General features: G+C 50.0%; 1 protein-coding gene across 1 annotated transcript in view; it reads right to left on the reverse strand.

Moving 5' to 3' along the window:
* Window positions 1-18,415, reverse strand: part of PLXND1 (plexin D1) — a gene marked incomplete at both ends in the record, with an annotated part of 33,886 nt that overhangs the window by 14,790 nt on the left and 681 nt on the right. Inside the window, 10 exons of the mRNA XM_010295536.1 lie at window positions 4,917-5,115; window positions 5,540-5,670; window positions 6,750-6,857; window positions 8,088-8,200; window positions 8,904-9,011; window positions 10,105-10,219; window positions 14,089-14,238; window positions 15,164-15,439; window positions 15,622-15,712; window positions 17,992-18,159. Of these exons, the coding sequence (XP_010293838.1) occupies window positions 4,917-5,115; window positions 5,540-5,670; window positions 6,750-6,857; window positions 8,088-8,200; window positions 8,904-9,011; window positions 10,105-10,219; window positions 14,089-14,238; window positions 15,164-15,439; window positions 15,622-15,712; window positions 17,992-18,159 (1,459 nt within the window). The remainder of the gene's footprint in view (window positions 1-4,916; window positions 5,116-5,539; window positions 5,671-6,749; window positions 6,858-8,087; window positions 8,201-8,903; window positions 9,012-10,104; window positions 10,220-14,088; window positions 14,239-15,163; window positions 15,440-15,621; window positions 15,713-17,991; window positions 18,160-18,415) is intronic.

Raw genomic sequence — 18,415 nt, forward strand, 5'->3', positions numbered from 1 at the left:
GACTTCTGATCCACTTCTGTCTGCTACGCTGATGTGCAAGTAAAACATAAGCTGTTTTCTTAAGAAACTTTTCAGTACTGGAGTACATCCCATTCTCCCTAATGTTCATGTGTAATTTCCTTCCAACGAGGCAAGTGCAAATTATTGCACATTTATGTACTTTCTGAGCATCACACACACCCCGCACAAACATTCCTGCCATCTGAAATCCTACTCAAGACAACAGACATCGAATGATTTTGATATTTCTCAGCTAGGAGCTGCTAAATCCTGTTCAATCTGCTTCTTAATTAAGACTTGGTGATTCTTTTATTCTAATTGCCTTATAATTGCTAAAGCAATTAGTTTGATGTCAATTTTGATTCGGCTGCATTCAGCGCAGTTGACGATAAGACACTACAGCAGGGCTGTAGGTGGGCAGGCACCATGTGTGCCAATGGTGCACCCGCTTTATTTTCCGAGGGCAACTCTTTTTATGAACGCAGGGAAGCTGCTCGGGCCTCCTGCCGGGGTTTAATGACTTCCTGCAATGCTCCTTCTGAGCACGCAGCATAAAATGGGCTCAGCAGCAGCAGAGCTGTCGGTGCTGGAAATGGAGGAAGGCACAGATTCCAGCATGCAGAGAAAGACGTGAAGTCGTGGAGAAGGAGAGGATCGCGAACAGAGTGGAGAAAGTGTCAGGAGACGTGAAGAAGAGTTAGTTTCCGAGATGAAGGCAAGAGTATGAGATAAGAGGCCAGGGGATGGCACTGACGCTGAGCCATCACCAGGCTGCAGTACCGGCTTCCCCCATAAAGCGATGCGAACGGTGGAGCGCGGCCAAGCTGACCCTACACAAGTGCTGACAAATCCCGACGCTGGCCCTGCTACGAGCAGGAACTCTGTTTATGTCGCATGTGCGTGAGCACGCAGTGGGGACGAACCCAAGGCTAAATTCAGTGCTGGGCTTTGGAGCCTGCCCCGTCCCTGCCGTGGGAAGCTCTGGCCCTGGCCGCAGGTCTGGCCGCAGAGAGACATGCGGGGGCTGCCAACAGCTATGCCGCTGCCTCCAAAAACATAAAAAAAGTGTGAGTCCTGCTGATACAGGAGCTCTTTGCGGCTTGAAACCAGCACAGGCTGCACAGGTCAGGGCTTGACTGTGTGGCACCTTCCCACACACGTAAAGCTGCACTGGAAGGGGCAGCCTGGGGAAGCGGAGGAGCGAGCGTTTCGGACCCGCCGCAGCATACGTAAGCAGGATCAGCCCCAGGACTGGCCGCATGGGAAATAACGACAGTGCTCCATTGGCAAGATACTATTTCTGTTTGGCTTTTTGGCTTTCAGGCTCAAGAACTGTGGGATGTTATGGAAATCTGCAAAAGTGCTAATCAGACAGCAAATTTCAAAGAGGGGAAAGAAGGGCTGGCAGGCAGGGACTAAAGATAAAATGGCAAACTTGGAAACCTCAAGTATTGTTCGAAAAACTCATCTGGAAGCAAATCAAAACTGTCTTTGGACTTGGCTAGTTGGGAGAAAGGAAGTTTAACTGAAAGAGATCAGTGCTGATTCAGGACAAAAAAATACTTAAAAAAACACAGTCTGGGGCCTTTTTTCCTCCTATTGTGAATGTATTTTAATGAGACTTCATTTTCATTTTTGACTGAACTGTTACGGGCTCTTAAAGCTACCCAGGACACTGAAATAACTTTGCAGTAATGGAAAGCACAGTTCAGGCTGGCATTACTTGAACTGTTTCACGCACGATGAGCGTGGGAGGGCTTGGTTTTTATATGCTTGGGAAAAAAAAAAAGGTTTAGAGCACAGACTGGATTCACATGTTGCTGCCCTGTTAATACAAGGCTGACAAGTCATTAGAGATGTCCTCCCAGGAAAACGTTACAGCCATTTCCAAGATGTCCTGGTGAGGCTGGGGTGGGAAAAGCACAGAAAACAGCTGCTTATCCCAAGTGCCTGCTAATTTTGGGATGACTATCTATTTGCATTTTGTGAAGAACCAAACCTCAGCTCTGTCCCACATGCAAAGCTTTAGGAAGCTTGGACCCAGACCTAAAAGCTGAATTCCAGGACCTTAATTTCCCTTTAACTCCCAGTCCCCTGATCCTGCTAGGAGCCAGGCACAATGGTACCACAGTATCTTATGGGGAAGGCTTTTTTTTCAGCATTTTCCACCAAAGCTGTAGCAGAAAGTAGAGACATGGACCATTTTATCCGTAATTCTTACTCAGTTCTGCCAAAAGAGAGGCCTGCATCGATTGTGCAAATGCTGCAAGTTTGCTCTGAATCCAGTCCCAAGCAGCAAGCCCCCTGCTAGTTCTCCATCATCTCTCCTGCAGGCAGAGACAAACCTGCCCGGCAGAGCGGTGACTCCATTGCCTTCAGGTGCCCTCCACATGTTCAGACCACTAGTGACTGTGGCCTGCAACTCCTTCCCAGTTGAAGACAGCTCCTTCAAATCATTTTCCCCCGAAACACAAATGGACGGACTGTTAGGCAGAGCATTAATACGAAACAAATGTTTCGAGCATGTAGCGTTGACTTACAAGGGAAAATACAAGCACTTGGAATTTTTCCACTGCACAACGGCAGGGACCTTTGCAGCAGCTGTTTCAAATAGACGTTGTGATTAATGGGGATAATTCAGGAATGAAAACCAGACCCATCGTCACACGTCTGACAGACCAGTGCTAGAGGCAGGCGGGCAGCCTTTTTTTTTAACCAACAAATGCCTCTCTGAAGGCAACAGAGTTTGATCCAGAGGAACGCAAGGCACATGGGAGGCGTTTGACTATCGCTAGTATTTAAATCACAGCCCCGAGCTGAAACCAGCCCGTGTGTAAGGAGGTGCTGTGTGTCTGACTGCAGTGGCTCCGTGCTCATCTGCGTGTCAGGGAAGGTCTTGACTCCGATCCGGACCAAGACCCCCCATCCCTTTGCACAGCTGAGCTCGTGTCCACCTGGGACAGTCAAAGGGCCTCTCTGGACATTTCTGCCTGATCAGTTCTCTTCCTCCTCTGTATTTCAGCAGGGAGCATGGTTTCTCCTCTGATCGGGTTCCCCACTCTCGTTGTAGAGCTCGTGGTGTGAAAGTCCCTTGGAAATCAACTCTTTATCGCGCTCTAGTATGGAAACCGTTTGCTTTTCAGAAATGGGAAGTAGGCTGCGGTAGCAAGTGCAGTGATGGGCGTCACTGCCATGGCTGCAGGCTGAGCACATGAAGCAGGAGGGCACTGCAAACCCAGTGCGCAACGTTAGTGCCTGCTGAGGACCCATCCACAGGCGGATGGAAATGCTGGTGGCTTGTCAGCTGGGCAAGCGGCCACCACCGTCCCGCAGACCCGCTCCTGTCTGTACCCTGTCTTTCCTCCTCCCTCCGTGGGTCGGGCCAGGGCCACATGGCACGGGACAGTCAGCTCACAGCTCGCACCAGCATCGTCTGCACGGCCCCATCCGTGGGACGGTCACCAGCCCCACCACAGACCCTGGACAAGCCTGCGGTGATGGGCACCTCCCTGCTGGGCACCTCCCTGCCAGGCACCCAAGGGAGGGGCGGTGCACCGGCACCCAGGAGCTCCTCGCCATTAATTAGCTATGTAATGTGCCCAAGTCTTCAGGCCCACGTGATGAAGACTGGACTTTCTTTCCTCTTTTTTTTTTTTCCCCTGAGAAAGCCTTCTTGCACAATGTCCAATTTTAGCACAAACTGGAGTTGGATCAGATGCCTCACATGTGGTCTCCACTCTCCAAAAGGAGAGATCAGCACTTTTTTCCTCCAATGGTTTAGCTACAGGGACAAAAATTGAAGATTAAAAAAAATTCACTAATTCACTATTTTCTGCTCTTACAGGCTGGATAGTCATGCTGCATCGGTACAGCCACCGTCATTTGCTCCTGTAACTTTCCTTCATTATACTGGCTAATTATGTGAGCTAAAATGAAAGATTATGAACTACAAAACCACAGGCTTTAGGACAAAAAGTGATCATCAGCTGGGATCAGAAGACATTATGATATGTATGAGGACAATACAGTATTGCTTCTGTGGCTATAGCAAACTCTTTGGGAAAAGAGATTTTTCAAAGGCTTTTTTCAAGGCTCTCCCCTGTGGGTATAATGGGGTGTCCTCCAATTAACTGCCGTGGAATCAATTAAGTTATTGCTCAATTCTTCTGGGAAATTCCAACCAGAACTGGCAAACGTTGGAGATAAAGCACTGAGCAGATGGACTGCTGCTGTGCTCTGAGATGCCAAATATACTCCTTTTTGTTACTGTCGGAAGCCAGTCAGGCTTCTGGGACACACATCCCACCCCTCCTGCTAAGATCTGCCTGGCCAGTGTGGAACCACGAGGAGGCCTCCGGCGCGAGAAACCCCACATACCAACAGGCACCGACATGGAGAAGCCCCCTGCCCCAGCGCCACCATCCCTCCCGACGGCCGGGGCTCTCGCGCTCAAGACAGACAATGCTGAACTGGCTGGCAACCATCAGTACGGCTGGGCGAGCTGGGCCGAGAAAATAACAAATAACTGGAATGGTTTCCAAAACCTCAAGCCATTCTGGTTAGTTTTCAACTCCCCTATGGCCCTCTTCTCAAGCATGGTGAAAACGTTAGTTCGTGCTCTGGCCTTAGCAACGGCCTGCTATGAAGTCTGATCTCACCAGATCCCCAGGCAGAAGTGAAGAAACAACTGAACTTAAGGTTGCTTCTCCACACTTGAACCTTACAATACACTAGAGTTTGTTAACCATTAGTGGCCATTCACGTGGCAATGCTGGCAAGTCTTTCGGTCCTCAGCTGTCGAGGGATGCATGGGACAGCCGAGATATTTAGGTCCTCAGCTGTCCCACGCATCCCTCATTACCGCTGCATGCAGTGCTGAACTCACACACACAACAGCAGTGATCTGGTTCTCTTACTCTGAGATAGCTGTACATGCAGATGGACATCCAGTTGGTGAGCATCTTCTCCACTACGGATTCTGTTCTCCTCAGCATCAGCTTGGGGTTTTTGGAAGCTGAAGCGTCTATGAGATCCACCAAGAGGTCCTTCATGATGCTGGTGTAATACTCCAGTTTCCCATGCAACGCAATAGTAAGCAGGGAGGCCAGATTACATCTGAAACACAGAATTGTGTATGACTCAAGTACCAATCCAACAAGACTAAACTGACAACTGGCACAAAAAAACCCCAAATCACAAAGGCAGCATTTATTTCAGACAAGTGTCATGAGCCTCCTCAATAGTGTTAAAACTTCAAACCCTCTTTCAGTGGTGCAGGACCTTGGGTCAGTTTGCACTCTCTTACTGGTAAAGCAAGTGTGCAGGGATACAAACACTCACAAGTGAGTCACTCATACCTTCTGGTGCTCTAAAGGATAATGGAGGTTTACGGCCACCCGTTTCTAATAGAAAAGTGGGAGGCAAGTGTAACTCAACCTTCAACTGAAATGCACAGCTCCAGACATGGTCTGGATTGCTTGCAGGTTAGGAATAAATCAGTCTCCTCCAGCTGCAAGGCCTTTGGTTCTGAAGCTCATACCTGTCTCTAACAGCAAAGTCCTTCTGTTGCTCAAGAGCATGAACAAACACAATGAGAAAGTGCTTGTTGTTGAGTAAGGTGGAGAACAGCGAGATTCCTTCTTCCATATTGGGTCTGCAGTTTTCAGGGATCTAAAGAAAAGTTTAGAAAGCGGAGTGAGAAAAACCCTGCTTGTTGTTTTCCTCCAGCTTTTATCCTTCCTGACTGCAAGGATGCCCCTGCTGAATGCTGGTGCTGAGCTGAAGACCCCTTAACTCCCTCTGCTTGACACAAGTCAGTAGCATGCTCTCCTGGCGGCAGCATGACTGCATCTGGGTCTGTACCAGAAGCAGCTCGGCCAGGGGCAGTGGCCTTTCCTCTCTGTTCAGCATTTGTGAGGCGTTACCTGGAGAACTGTGGCCAGTTTTGCACTTCCCGCTACGAGACAGACATTGGCAAACTGGAACAAATGCAGCTGAAGGCTGCCAAAACAATTAGTGGGTGTGCAACGAGAGGTGGAGAGGGCTGGGTTTGATCAGCCTTAAGAAGAAGTAGTAAGGGGAGATCTTACTGCAGTCTTCAGCTTCCCCGTGGGAGGGCAGAGAAGACAGAGCCAGGCTCTTCTCTGCCAGCACAGTGCTAGGACAAGAGGCAAGGGACACCATCTGGAGCATGGGACACTGACTAAGGAACGAAGTTTTCACCTTTAAGGTGGTCAGACACTGGAACAGGGCCCCCAGAGACTGTGGGATTTCCATCCTTGAAGATATTTGACATAGCTGGACAAAGCCCTTAGCAACCTCATCTAGTTGGAGCTGCTTTAAGCAGATCTCCCTTCCAACCTAAGTGACTCTCTGATTCTTCAATTCCTACTTCTTGTCCACATGAAACCCAGCTCTGGGTCAAGAACAGCTTTTACCAAGTCCCTGCTTGGGAGGAATCTCATTTATGATCAGCTGCGTATGGGACTGAAGTGACATACAATATGATACACGCAGGAAGAAAAGCCCACAGCAGAGCTGGGCAGGATCTCAGGACAGAGCTCCTTCATGTGACAGCAGATCCACAGATCTGCCTTCTCCAATTAGTCAAAGCTGATCTGGTATGTGTTAATTGTTTTGCGTGATCAAGCATTCCCCATGCACCACAAGAAAATGCGTGGCATTGTCAACACACACGAGTACGGTTAGCAACCACTCAAAAGCATTTGTTTTGTTAGTGGGTTACTCACTTTCCATTCCCCCACCAGGAGCGGATGAGTTTCCTGGACCTGGGAGCCCACCTGGGAGCTGAGCTGCTGGGACGGCAGGATGTAGCACTCCTCGTAGAGCGAGGAACACTGCAACCAAGCACAGCGTTAGGGGAGGGCAGCTGCACCCGGCCAGGGACCTCCTCGTTTGCCATGCACCGCCCGGGAACGACAGAGACATGTCATTGGGACTGAAGACCACCCATTATGAAGAAATGCATCGGTATGTCTTACGAAGCCTTTAAACACTTTGCAAGAACCTCTTGAATGAGCAAACACCACAAGAATGGGGGGAGGCAGATGTCTGTGCAGACACAAGGCTGTTAGGGTAGGGAGACTGCAAATAGACTAATTTGACAGCTAGAAAAATCCCAGAAGAGAAAGCATTGTAGAAGACTAAGTCAAAATAGAGGAGTACTGGGTGTTTTAACATATGTAACTTTTGAAACAGATGGGAAAAATGTTTAAATCTCCAACATTCATATAAGCAGCCTGATTCTTAAAGACTCCAGTGTGCAGATATATAGAGATTGGATAACTTAAAAACCTGAGTAATAACTACTAATGAAACACTCTGCAGTCATAAATCATCATCTCACTCCTCACCACTGAAGTGCAACTGCCTCAGGGGTGAAATACAGCCGCTGTTAAGGGCGCACAGCGACACAGCAGAGCAGCTGGTGACGGGAATTACGGCACCGGCATGTCTGGTGCGGCCCTGGAGGAGAACGCTGGGTAAACAGACTGAGACCGGGCGCCCAAAGGGCGTCTTACTGGGCGCACCATGTGCCCAACTTCCAACTGGGAGGAGAGAAAGGGGGAGACGGAGACATCTAATGAGCTTCTGAGTACTGGCAGAGCAGCTGGGAATGCTCGGTGGCATGCTGTGTGGAACAAAAAGCCCCCCTCCCTGAATGCCGATGGCCACCCTTCAGCCCTAGCCTCTGCTGAACAGAGTGGGGTGACATTGGAGCCCCTGGGGAGAAAGGGGAGTCCCCAGCACTTTCTGCTCCTGTGAGAGAGTGCTTTCAGCAGAGGGTGTCCACGGCATCAAACGGGTGAACCAGAGCGACTCCCGTGATGGTGCCCCTGCCGGGCTCCTGTTGTGTGCGAGCAAGCCCGACCTTCCTTCACAGCCCAGGAGCTGCGTCTCCACTTTTGACGATAATTGAGGCTGAAATACATGACAACTAAACATATAACAGTGGAATGATTTTGTTACACTGTAATAACCCTTTAGCAGAGGGAAAGCAGAGCCCTGATCTGGTTAGGAAGGACCTGGGAGCTATTAGGTGCCCGTCAAACGCAGTATTGCCTTACTTTGGGGAAGAACGTCCGGGTGACAAAATGCTTGTACTCCAGGAACGGGATCCCCTGGCTGCGGTTTAACTCCTTGGTCAGGTCTGTCATGTCTGTCTGCAGTTCTGCAAAACCTTACACAGAGACCCGCAGATGGTAAGAGCTCCGATACTCTACCAGCTGAGGCAGTAAGCAGGCTGGCACTGAAAAACATGTCATGTCTCGCGTCTGCCTCCTCGAGCCTTTCCCTTGAGCGAGCTGAAGCGGGGCTTGTTGAGAAGCAGCAGATTACCATCAGGGTTTAACCGCCAGCACTATTCATCGCGTCCTGCAGTGCTGACAGAGAGGACGTTTCCCCTGCCTCCAGGAGAGCAGCCCCTGGTCTGGTTCTGCAGGAGGAAGACCTCAGCCTAAGCTGCAGAGTGTCACGTACCGCAGGGACAGCAGATGCAGATGCTTGGATTGCTTCTCCCAGTTCTCTAGCAGGTGTGTGCTGCAATTTTTGTGGCACCCAATCGTAAAGCACACTAAAGATTAGTGTGGCCTTCAAGCAACCCTCTGATATGGCCAAGGGCCATTAACCCCGAGACAGGGAAGCCAGTGGCACTGAAGATCAGTACCTTGCCCAAGTCAGGCAGCAAGACAGCAGCAGAGCCACACTTCCAGACACTGAGCCTCATTCACAAACCCTGCTGAAGCTCAAGGGCAATGACAGAAATTCTTCTATAAATAATTATATAAACTTCTACAGAGTAGAAGGTGAAGAGCTTCAACCCTGCTATTCCAGCATCTCCCTCCTGGCCCTGGCTCTTCTTGGTGCCCAGCACAGTGACTTACCTTTGCGGATTTCCTCCCGGATCTGCGACTCCATCTCCTCCATCTGGAGCAGCGTTTTCTGCCAGTAGCGCTCCGCTCTGCGGCTCTTTGTGCAAAACACAAAAAGAGCTGGAAAAGACGAAGGGAACAAGCCTTTTGGACTAGGATTTAGGAGCAGCTGCAGCTAGGATCAGAGCAGTCATCTGCTGACATGGGTGCAGAAAGCTAAACTCAGTGTTGGTTTAACACCTACAACAAGACTGGTATCTGATCAGGCAGTTGTTCGTTATCTGTAAATAAGTAAAACCAGCTGGAATTTAATGATCATGCTGTAACTGTCATCTTCAATTTAGGTCTGGGCTGTCTATATTCAGCTTAACTGTATATTAATGCATTCCAGCTGATTAATGAATACAGATATTAAGACATTTACCACCTGTATTACAGTGCTCATGTCTGACAGTCTTCCCATGCCTCCAGAAATATGTTTCTAATGACGGGTGGTGTACTTAATAAATAGTGTGCATTATAACCTTTATTAAAAATAAATTAAATCCCTATTAGAAATACCTCACTTGCTGTGAACTGACAGGTTTCTTGCTGCACAGTCATTCTGGGCATGGGATGAGATGATACCCTAGCCAGAGAACACAGGTGGGTTGCACAGCTTCCAGGGAGGTTAGCAAACGATTGTGTCTGCTCCAGATCTGCAGCTAAAGACGTGTCGTGGTTTAGCTCTGTTCTTCATACTCTTTGCCAGGTGCCTGTCACTGGCTGTTACGGATGACAGGACCTCAGGCTAGGTGGACCTTTGGGATGGTCTGGGACAGTCATGCCTGTGTGAGCCCTGTTCAAGTCAATACGAGTCCAAGACCCGTTTCTCACACCCTTCTTCATTTTGTATTACAGTAGCTACTAAGTGTTTGGGGGAAAAGGGTAAGTTTATAAATATCACAGGCTCAAGGAACAGAGTTGAACTATGGATTCAGCCAGCAAACGCTCCATGCTGCAGGAAGCTTTGATCCTGGGTACTGGTTTAGTACTGTCTTCTTTGTACAGACCAAGAAGACTGGCTATTTGCTGCACCCAGACCAGTTTCAGATACTGCAGAACTGCAGCACTTGGAGGTTTCCTAACGTGTCAGCGAGTCAGCTTCCCCCCTCCACATGCAATGAGAAAAAACCTCGGCCCAGCCTGGAAACTCATCGTTCTGTTCTCTTACCTCCAACAGAGAGGACCAGCAAGATGCTGCAGATGACAATGGAGACAATGATTGCGGTCTCTCCTCCCCCAAGGTGCAGCATCGCAATCGTGTAGTTGAACTTTCCAACTTGGATCTAGAGAGGGAGAAGGAGGGAGGAAAAGCAGGAGCTGAACAGCACGTTGTCAGGTGGCTCAGAGGTAAAGCAAGGAGGGACTACAGGGTAGTGCTCAGCAGACCTTCACCAAGGACGTACTGACCATGGTGGCTCAGCCCACCAGGCTTCACAGGGAGGCTGGGCTGTGCCTTTCACTGCTGGACCTCAGGGACTTTGTATGTCTCAAAAGAGCCCAATTCCCTTCCTGTGTGCTCTGGTGGAAAGCTGAGGCCAGCTCATAGCAGGCTGCGGTACTGCATTTGTGCCCACCCTAGGGCCATCCTACGGCTTCAATGGCAGAGCCACAGGCTCCAGCCCACATCATGGCCCCGCCGTACCCACCCCAGAGCACGAGACAACCTCTTCTTATTCATACTCACCACACTATATAGTACTGCCTGTACTACTTTTACTAGAAAACCACTTCCACTAATCATCCAACTTTTTTATGCCTCTTAATGGCCTTTGAATCCCAGCTGTACTCTTCTTTCTTCTCCAGAAGCAGAACTGCTGCCACTGAGGAGAAGGAGGGTCAAGAAACTTTAAAGTCTTTAAAAAAGAAATAAAGTAATGGAATAAAAATAAATAATAATGAGACCAGAGACGAGTAATGATCTTGCGGCTAAAGCAGTGGACTGAATGTCAGGAGATGCTGGCTCTGCTCCCAACCCATGCTTCTTGTGACACCAAGCACAAACCACTTGAGCTCAGTCCTTCGGTCTCCTGACCACCAGAAGGGAGGAGGCCAACACACATCACAGGCAGGCTGGCAAGTTTACTTGGTGCTGTTAATGAATGGCTTTCTAGGCCCCTGGGATGAAAGGGTTCAACAGCATCATCTGATAAGGAAAACTCATGACCATGCAAGTCTTTCACTTCTGGAAATGTGAGTTTCACTTCTCTCAAGGAATGAGAAGCAAGAGAAACTTGAGCAAAAAACCTGAAACAAGGTAGGGAAGAGATGGAATAATCTTATGATTACATCTGTGTCACAGAGCACCTCCAGGAAAGGTGCACACTGTGGTTAAATTACAGTCAGCTCTCAGCAGCTGGGCCAAAGTAGTGCCACGAGCAAGGCCTTCCCACCATGTCCATGCATCAAACACCATGTAGCGCACAGCTCCGTGCCCACCGGGAAATCCAAGCCCTTGCTGTTGGGAGCACTAGTGAGGGCACTGATGCTGCCAGCTGAAGGCATCTGGACAAGCCTGGAGGTCTGCAGCATGCCAGCTGCCATCACCCCGGGGTCAGGAAAACCTTCAGTGCCTCCAACCATCGGTGCTGGACCACGTGGTCGGGCTCCCACAGCTCCAAGCCCCAGTGTGCCTTGTACCAGCCCTCAGACAGACTCTGGTGCTGGCGATTTCTGGGGTGGTGCCGCTGGGCAGCGTGCAAGACTAAGAGCTTCGGTCTCCTCCCCAGCGCACGCTTGGCTGGGAGCCGAGATGCTGGATGGGGGTGGGGCGCTGCACAAGCATTTGTGGAGGTTCATTTGACAGTCTGCACAGCACCCTGCCTAGCCGCAAGTTTTCCATGTCTTTAGTCTGAAATGCTGCAATGAGGCAAGTCCTCGATGCATTTTGAGTCTTTTTTTCCCCACCATCTCAACCTTTTGCATTCGCCAGAGGAGAAATCCCATTGCTCTTAAATTCAGTGTTTAAACAGTTTAGTCATGAACAAAAATGTGTTTTAAGGCCTTGGCAAACTTCTCTTGCTTATTTGGACAGGTCTACTCAATACAATTATTTGTAAGGGGAATTAATTAGGCTGCAGGTTAAATGGCAACATTTCCTGTCACCAGCATGTGGGGGGGTCATGCAGAAGGGGCTGTGGCTGGAGGACACTCTGCTCCTGGGAAGAAGAGTCAGGGCTGGGCAGGACTCCTGGGGCACAGGGCCACCTTGGGGGTCACCAGGAACTGCGCTCCGGCTTACGGGATGGAGCCATCCTGCAGCCTCCCAGGATGCAAACGGGATCCCCTTGGGATTAAATTAGACCAAAATCAAGCTCCAGCTCACCTAAGGCACTCCCAGAATTGCTACTCAAAAGTGACCCCCAAACACAGGGAGGCTCAGCAGCCCCATCTTCATGACTGGCTCCTTTTCTCTACAGACAGCTCCTGCTGCCCTTTGCGACTTGTTAACAGGGACCCGGCCCGAGAGCACCTTCACAGAACAGGTATACCCAAAATCACAGTCAGAATTAGGGTCAACAGTGGGACACGTTTTAAAGGGCTGTTTGCCTGTGCTCTGATCACTGCAGATGTGAGCTCTACCAGCTAAACAAGAACAAACTGAGCAGTCACAACAACAGGCATCTCAGCTCGCCAGAAGATTCTGCATCAGCTGGCGAGGCTTCTGCAGCCCCCGATAGCTGTCCTTGATGCAAATGAGGTAGGGACCACTGTGCAAGTCTGGCCCCGTGTTACCAAAGCTATTATAAATATGTTATAAAGGCAGCTGTTGCCTCTGAAATGGCCAGCAGGCAATAACTCAAACCACATATGAAGGTTTAGTAAGTGCCCACAGACGTGAATATAAGTTGATTATTTAGCTGCATTCTCACTGCTGGTACACTCTTAACAGCTATGTGATACTTTAGGGCTGGGTATCATTCTCCTGCTTCCTGGGGACCTGCTAGGGCATTTCCCTGAATGTTTTATGTCAAACCAAAACTAGCAAACTCATAAATTCCTGTTCTTCCCCAAAGGGATTTCCCTGTTTCTCAGATCTCACTAAAAAACAAAATTACCCTATTTAAAATTTCCATTAAAATGACTTGGGAAATTCTGCTACTTCTGCATTTCCATGTTTCCAGTTCGCAATAGAATTTCATACACCAGAGACTGTAACCAGTAAACTGGACAACCCTGTCAGTGAACTGGTGGTGCATCTTTGTGCCTTTCTTATGGGCAGCGCAAGTCCACAGCCTCCTCAGCTCCCTTTGCAGCCTTCCTCCTCCTCCCTGCCCACGCCACAGGCTCCCACCCACGCACTGTTAACACACAGAATGGGAGTGGGGCTGCAGGGTCTCAGACCATGGAAATGGAGGCATTTCCTCGCCAGACACAAAGAGCCATAGTCACATCCCTGCGTGGCAGTGGGCTGCATATGACATGAGGGAAACTGAGGGTAAGAGCAAGCCCTCTGTGGAAAAAAGGACAGTAACAAAGTATTGGGAATTTTGCAGACACAAAGAGGAGTAACAGCCCTGAGAACACCAAATTCTTCGCAGTGACAAAAAGGCAGCCCCTGGGAAGCAAATAAAACTTTCCATCCCTGTGAACTCCTCTTGCCCTCCCCAGTCACACGCAGAGGGACCCATCTTCAGTGGCTTATTGGAGCTTGGTAAGGGTCGGATTCTCATGTTCACTTGTAGCTCTTCTGCTGGCAGTAGGAGGCCAGCTGATTGAAAACTGTATGGAAATCCCCAAACGCATCTCATGAGGGGCAGGAAGAAAATTATGCCAAGTGACAAAAACTCACATGCCTGGGATTTCACAGTGCCTTACAAGAACTGACAACATCTTCCCCCCCAGCTTACAGCACAGTTAACTCAGCAGGCTGCTGCTGGTGCCCCACGATTTGGAGCGCGGCAGCCCCTCTCCATGAGTCAGGGCGGTCTTAGCACTGACTACGCCAGCATCCTGCCAACGAGCTGCCCTGGGGACAGCTGCAAGCGCAGCGTGTTTCGTCCACCATTCCGCCCATGCAGCTTTCTGCAAGGCTGCCTGTGAGCGTGCCTGGCAGGTCCTGCCCGTGCACACAGCTGACCCCTTCGCAGGCAGCGTTTGCAACAGGGATCCCTCCTGCCCGCGTGCCCAGAGCGTGGAGGCTCCTGGAACTCACCGTCACCGGTAACTGTCTTTCCGAAGTGCTCAGTGACTCGTTGACAGAGCAGTGGATGACTTTGTCCGAAACAATTTGGATCTCGCACGAGATAAGGCCAATTTTCACTTGGTACTCATTGCTTTCCAGGCCCAGGCTGTCAGGCTCTTTCTAATGACAAAAATAGAATCAGGATGTCAGTCATTAGAGTAGCAGTTGGAATTGCAATGGATTTTCCTGCTCTACTTTCTGTATTCCCTGCTGTTTTTCAGACCTGGGAGGACTCTCCCTCACCAAGAACATTTTTCCAACACTCCACAGGAAGCCCAGAACCAGGCCATTCCCCATTTTCCTGTTTCCCATTCCTCACTCAGCATGGGGCACGGGATGAGCAAGCCCCTCATGGAACCTGGAAAAATCTGCTTTTGATCTGCTCTGGCTGTGCACCTCAGATAAGGATCTAAGCACCCACCTGGGAGTGGGGAAGGATGTACAACAGAGGACATAGCCAGGGGATATGTATGTCTGCAGAGCCTGAGAAAGGGGGAGCGAGTTTCTGAAGCACGTTGCAACCAGTGAGGATATCCTGCAGTGAACAATGGCCTTTGAATTACTACTGCGCATTGTCCACGCCACTTAATTGCTGTACCCCGACTTCCTTGTTAACTGAGCTGAATTCAGTAGCCAAAAGAGAAGAATGCATGACCTGCTTCTGCAGGAATAAATATCTATTGTCAGGACCTTCTGGAGTACCTGCCTTATTTCAGGCCAGTGCATTATCATTCTTTTTCATACGTCCAGTATTTTATTTAGCTTCTTGCTATTACATCCTTCAAACCCAACCCTCTGTCGTCATTCGTCAAAGGGCATCCTCAGGTCAGGCTGTGTCTCCTGGTGAAGATTGATGTAGGTGCAGCAGGCTGAGCAAGAACTGCCTGCTCCTGCACGGCTCCTGCCCCTCCTGTCCTCATCCGCCCCCCTTCTCTCTCCTGTGCTTGTGGACAGTCACTGTGCTGGCACTTAGGACTGAAGAGCTTCCCAGCAGGGAGCAGGCAACACCCCAGAAGAAGCAGAGCTGTAAATGCCACTCTCTTACGTGTATAACCAGGGTCAAGGGCTCGCCAGGATGGTGCTTGATCCACTTCTCCTTCTTGGCTGTGAAGAACTGGGGGTCAGCATAGTACTCCAGGCTGAACTTGCTGATGTGCAAGGCCTCCTCGGGGTACATCTCCTCATCCAGAGCTGGATGGTTGTCTGCATAGAGGCGACCGTTGAGATAGAAATCGACGGGTGCGGGCTTGCTCCCCGCTGTGATGTTGGAGGCAGCTGGAGAGGGGCAGGTGATCACAGTGTCGGTGTGAACCTTACAGTTCTGAAAGCAGAAGAGAGAGTGCATATCAAAAAACTGACATCCTGAGTGCTCCCACCCAACCTTGCTCCCAGCCCAATCCATAGCACAGGCTAAGGCTTCAGCTTCACACCCCGAACATCATCAGGCACCAGGCACGCAGCCCTGCTCCCAGTTACCAGGCGATACCCAGTGGGGACACTCACCGTTTGCTCTCTGCCGATACCACGGACCACCATGGACACATTCTGGACCAGCTCAAAGCCTCTTCCTTCCAGGGTGATGATCCTGCCCCCACTTCGAGGAGAAGGAAAGAAAGGGAGCGTGATTGCAGAGGACAACACAGAACAGTAAGGTGCAATGGCTGGGTGTTGCCTGCTGTCATTTTCCCAGCTGCTTGAGCAGAAAATGTAACCCAACAGCCAAAGTCTTCCTCTTACTTGCAGCAAGCACCCACACTGCTACCAAGATATCAGGGAAAGAAGGAAGAGCAACAGCTGCTGTGGAGAAAAGGGGGGACCTCTTTCAGCAGCAGCAAACTGTCCCCCTTGCTGCCAGTCGCCAGAGGAGCAGCCCACTTCTGCATGACAAGGGTATGCAACAGGTTGCCCAGGCCATTGGTGGTGTAAGAGGTTAACCTCCAACCCCTCAAAGCAAGGGCCAGGAGATATTCCCTTCCCCACAGTGATCCGCAGAGAACTGTAAGTCTTGGAGAGGGAAGAGACCCCTTTAAGGTTGACGGGGATCTTGCTTCTCCCAGACACTTCTGATTTAGATCAAAATGTGAAAGTTGTTTTGTGTTTTGGATCTGCTGCCTGGGGAATGTGAAACATGGGCCTCTCAATGTGCAGTCAATTAACAGTAACGAGGGCCCTGATGCACACAAGACTGCTAGGCAGAGCAAGGGGTGGAGAACCAGCACTGCTTGCCTGCTCTGGATAGCAGAAACTATACCCTGGGTTTACCCTTTTGCCGTATCACATTTGATCTGTTTGGAGTATCTGTCAGGAACAGTCAGGACTTACAAATCCCATTATCTCAAGACCACTCCAGACGCAGTGACTTTGGGTCCAAGGCCCTGAAAGTCAGGTTGTCTGAAATCTTTTACAACGCTGTAGGTATTACCACGCAGTTATGATCCAAGTTTCTAACTAAGAGCCTGTCACATCTGCAGACTAGTTTACAACTTCTGTTTTGTTTTAAACTTTGCTTACACAAATTATTTTAGCAATATAGTAAGACAAATTGGATCCAGCTAAATTTTTACACAAGTTATTGACCCCGTATGGTCAAGAGCCCAGCAACACACCGGAGCAGTCAGGCTACATGAGCCGCCAAGCAGTCTGAAGAGAGATTGCTGTCATGTTCTCAGTGGTCTGAAATTTGGAAGCTGCTGTAAATACTAAGAAAGCAGACTAAGGTGATGGAGAAATACCCTGGTGGTTTCCCTTGTGAATATGGGCAGTGACATTCTTCCACTGTCTCTGTGTTTAGATACCGCTCTCGCCACTCGGCATAGTTCGCGAGCCTGCTAGGAGCGGGGGCTGGCTGAGTCACTGCTGCGCCTTGTCATTAACTTTCCCACAGCCTGCGTCTTTGGCGCTGCGCTTGGGAATGCACTCCAAGGGGATCAGACCGTCAGAGCCTGCTGTGTGCTCATGCCCCAGCGTGCTGCTTTCAGCATGGTCCTGCAGGCACAGGCGCTGGACTCCCAGGTTGCTTGGTCAGCTCTGGGTTTTCCAGGCTCCACAGCTGAGGAAGGTGGGATTTCACCATGGTATCCAGAGGAACAGGAGCCCGAGCACTCCACAGAGAGACATGAAATTAAAAGCAACATGCTTTAAAAATGAAATAATGTGACCTTGGGGAAGGCTGAAATCCAAAATTACAAATCTCAGCTTATCCTCCAGCAGTTTTATTGCCAAGAAAAATCCTCAGGGTCTCATAGCGACCCCCACCTGAATCTCCCTAAAGCACCCACCAGGTGTACACAGTCAGTTACCGAGGCTAACTTTGTTCCATGTCTTAAATGCACTGAAATGAGCTACGGACAGTCCTCATGTGTGAGACCTCTTCAACTGCAGTGCTGGGGTACCCTGAAGCACCCTTAGAGCCCTCTGCAGTGCCCCTTTTGTACCTGTCTGCAAGGCAATGTGTCAAACCCCAGGGCTGAGAAAGCCCATTTCTCCCTGCTGGACCCCCTCCCACCAGTCTGGAGCTGGCCCTCTCTTCTGCAGGCAGATGCAGACACGTGTCAGCTCTGAAATGGAAGTCATGATGCTACAACAGCATGACATGGGGCCCTGATACTGTACCCTGCCTCCTGGCCATGCTTCAATGACTCCTGGGGCTCCTGACATGGGGTTTGCTCAGGATCTACTCTGTGTCTGGATGGCTTGAAGCACAGACAGGGTGAGCTTGCGTTGCGGGCTACACCAGGACACACCAATTAGCTCCGCACTTTGATGGGAGAGCACTATGCACTTTTGCATTTGAAAAAAAATTAAGAGGCTGATCTCAACAAAGGCCACAAATCCTGGCAGACTTGGCTGTCTCTGCTGGGGGAGGGATCTCACCTGATCTGGCTCTTTTTGGGGTTGATGTCTGATATAATCGGGTTCTTCTCATACTTGAATGTGATGTTGTAGCTGGCACAAGACTTGTTTTCAAACTGGACACAGACTCGCACGGCCGTGGTGAGCTCCGCAGATGGCATGGTGCAGGTGATGGTGCTGTCGTTGCGGCTGCGCAGGGAAAGGCAGGGTAAGCTGCAGAAAGCCATGGCAGACAGAGTGGCTGGAGCCAGGCACCGTGGACCTGACCCCCCCGGGGAAGAGAGGCGGTCAGCAGAGACAGGCAAGAAGGAGCTTCCAGTCATATGCCAATCACCTATTCATTACATTGCCTACTAACAAGCAATTTTGAGCATATACCATCCCAGGCTGCCAGACTTCCCCATACAGCCAAAGGAAAAGGGCAGACTCCTACTTCTTCCTGCTG

Source organism: Phaethon lepturus, unplaced genomic scaffold (assembly GCF_000687285.1).
Source record: "Phaethon lepturus isolate BGI_N335 unplaced genomic scaffold, ASM68728v1 scaffold51509, whole genome shotgun sequence".
In the NCBI taxonomy this organism is placed as follows: Eukaryota; Metazoa; Chordata; class Aves; order Phaethontiformes; family Phaethontidae; genus Phaethon; species Phaethon lepturus.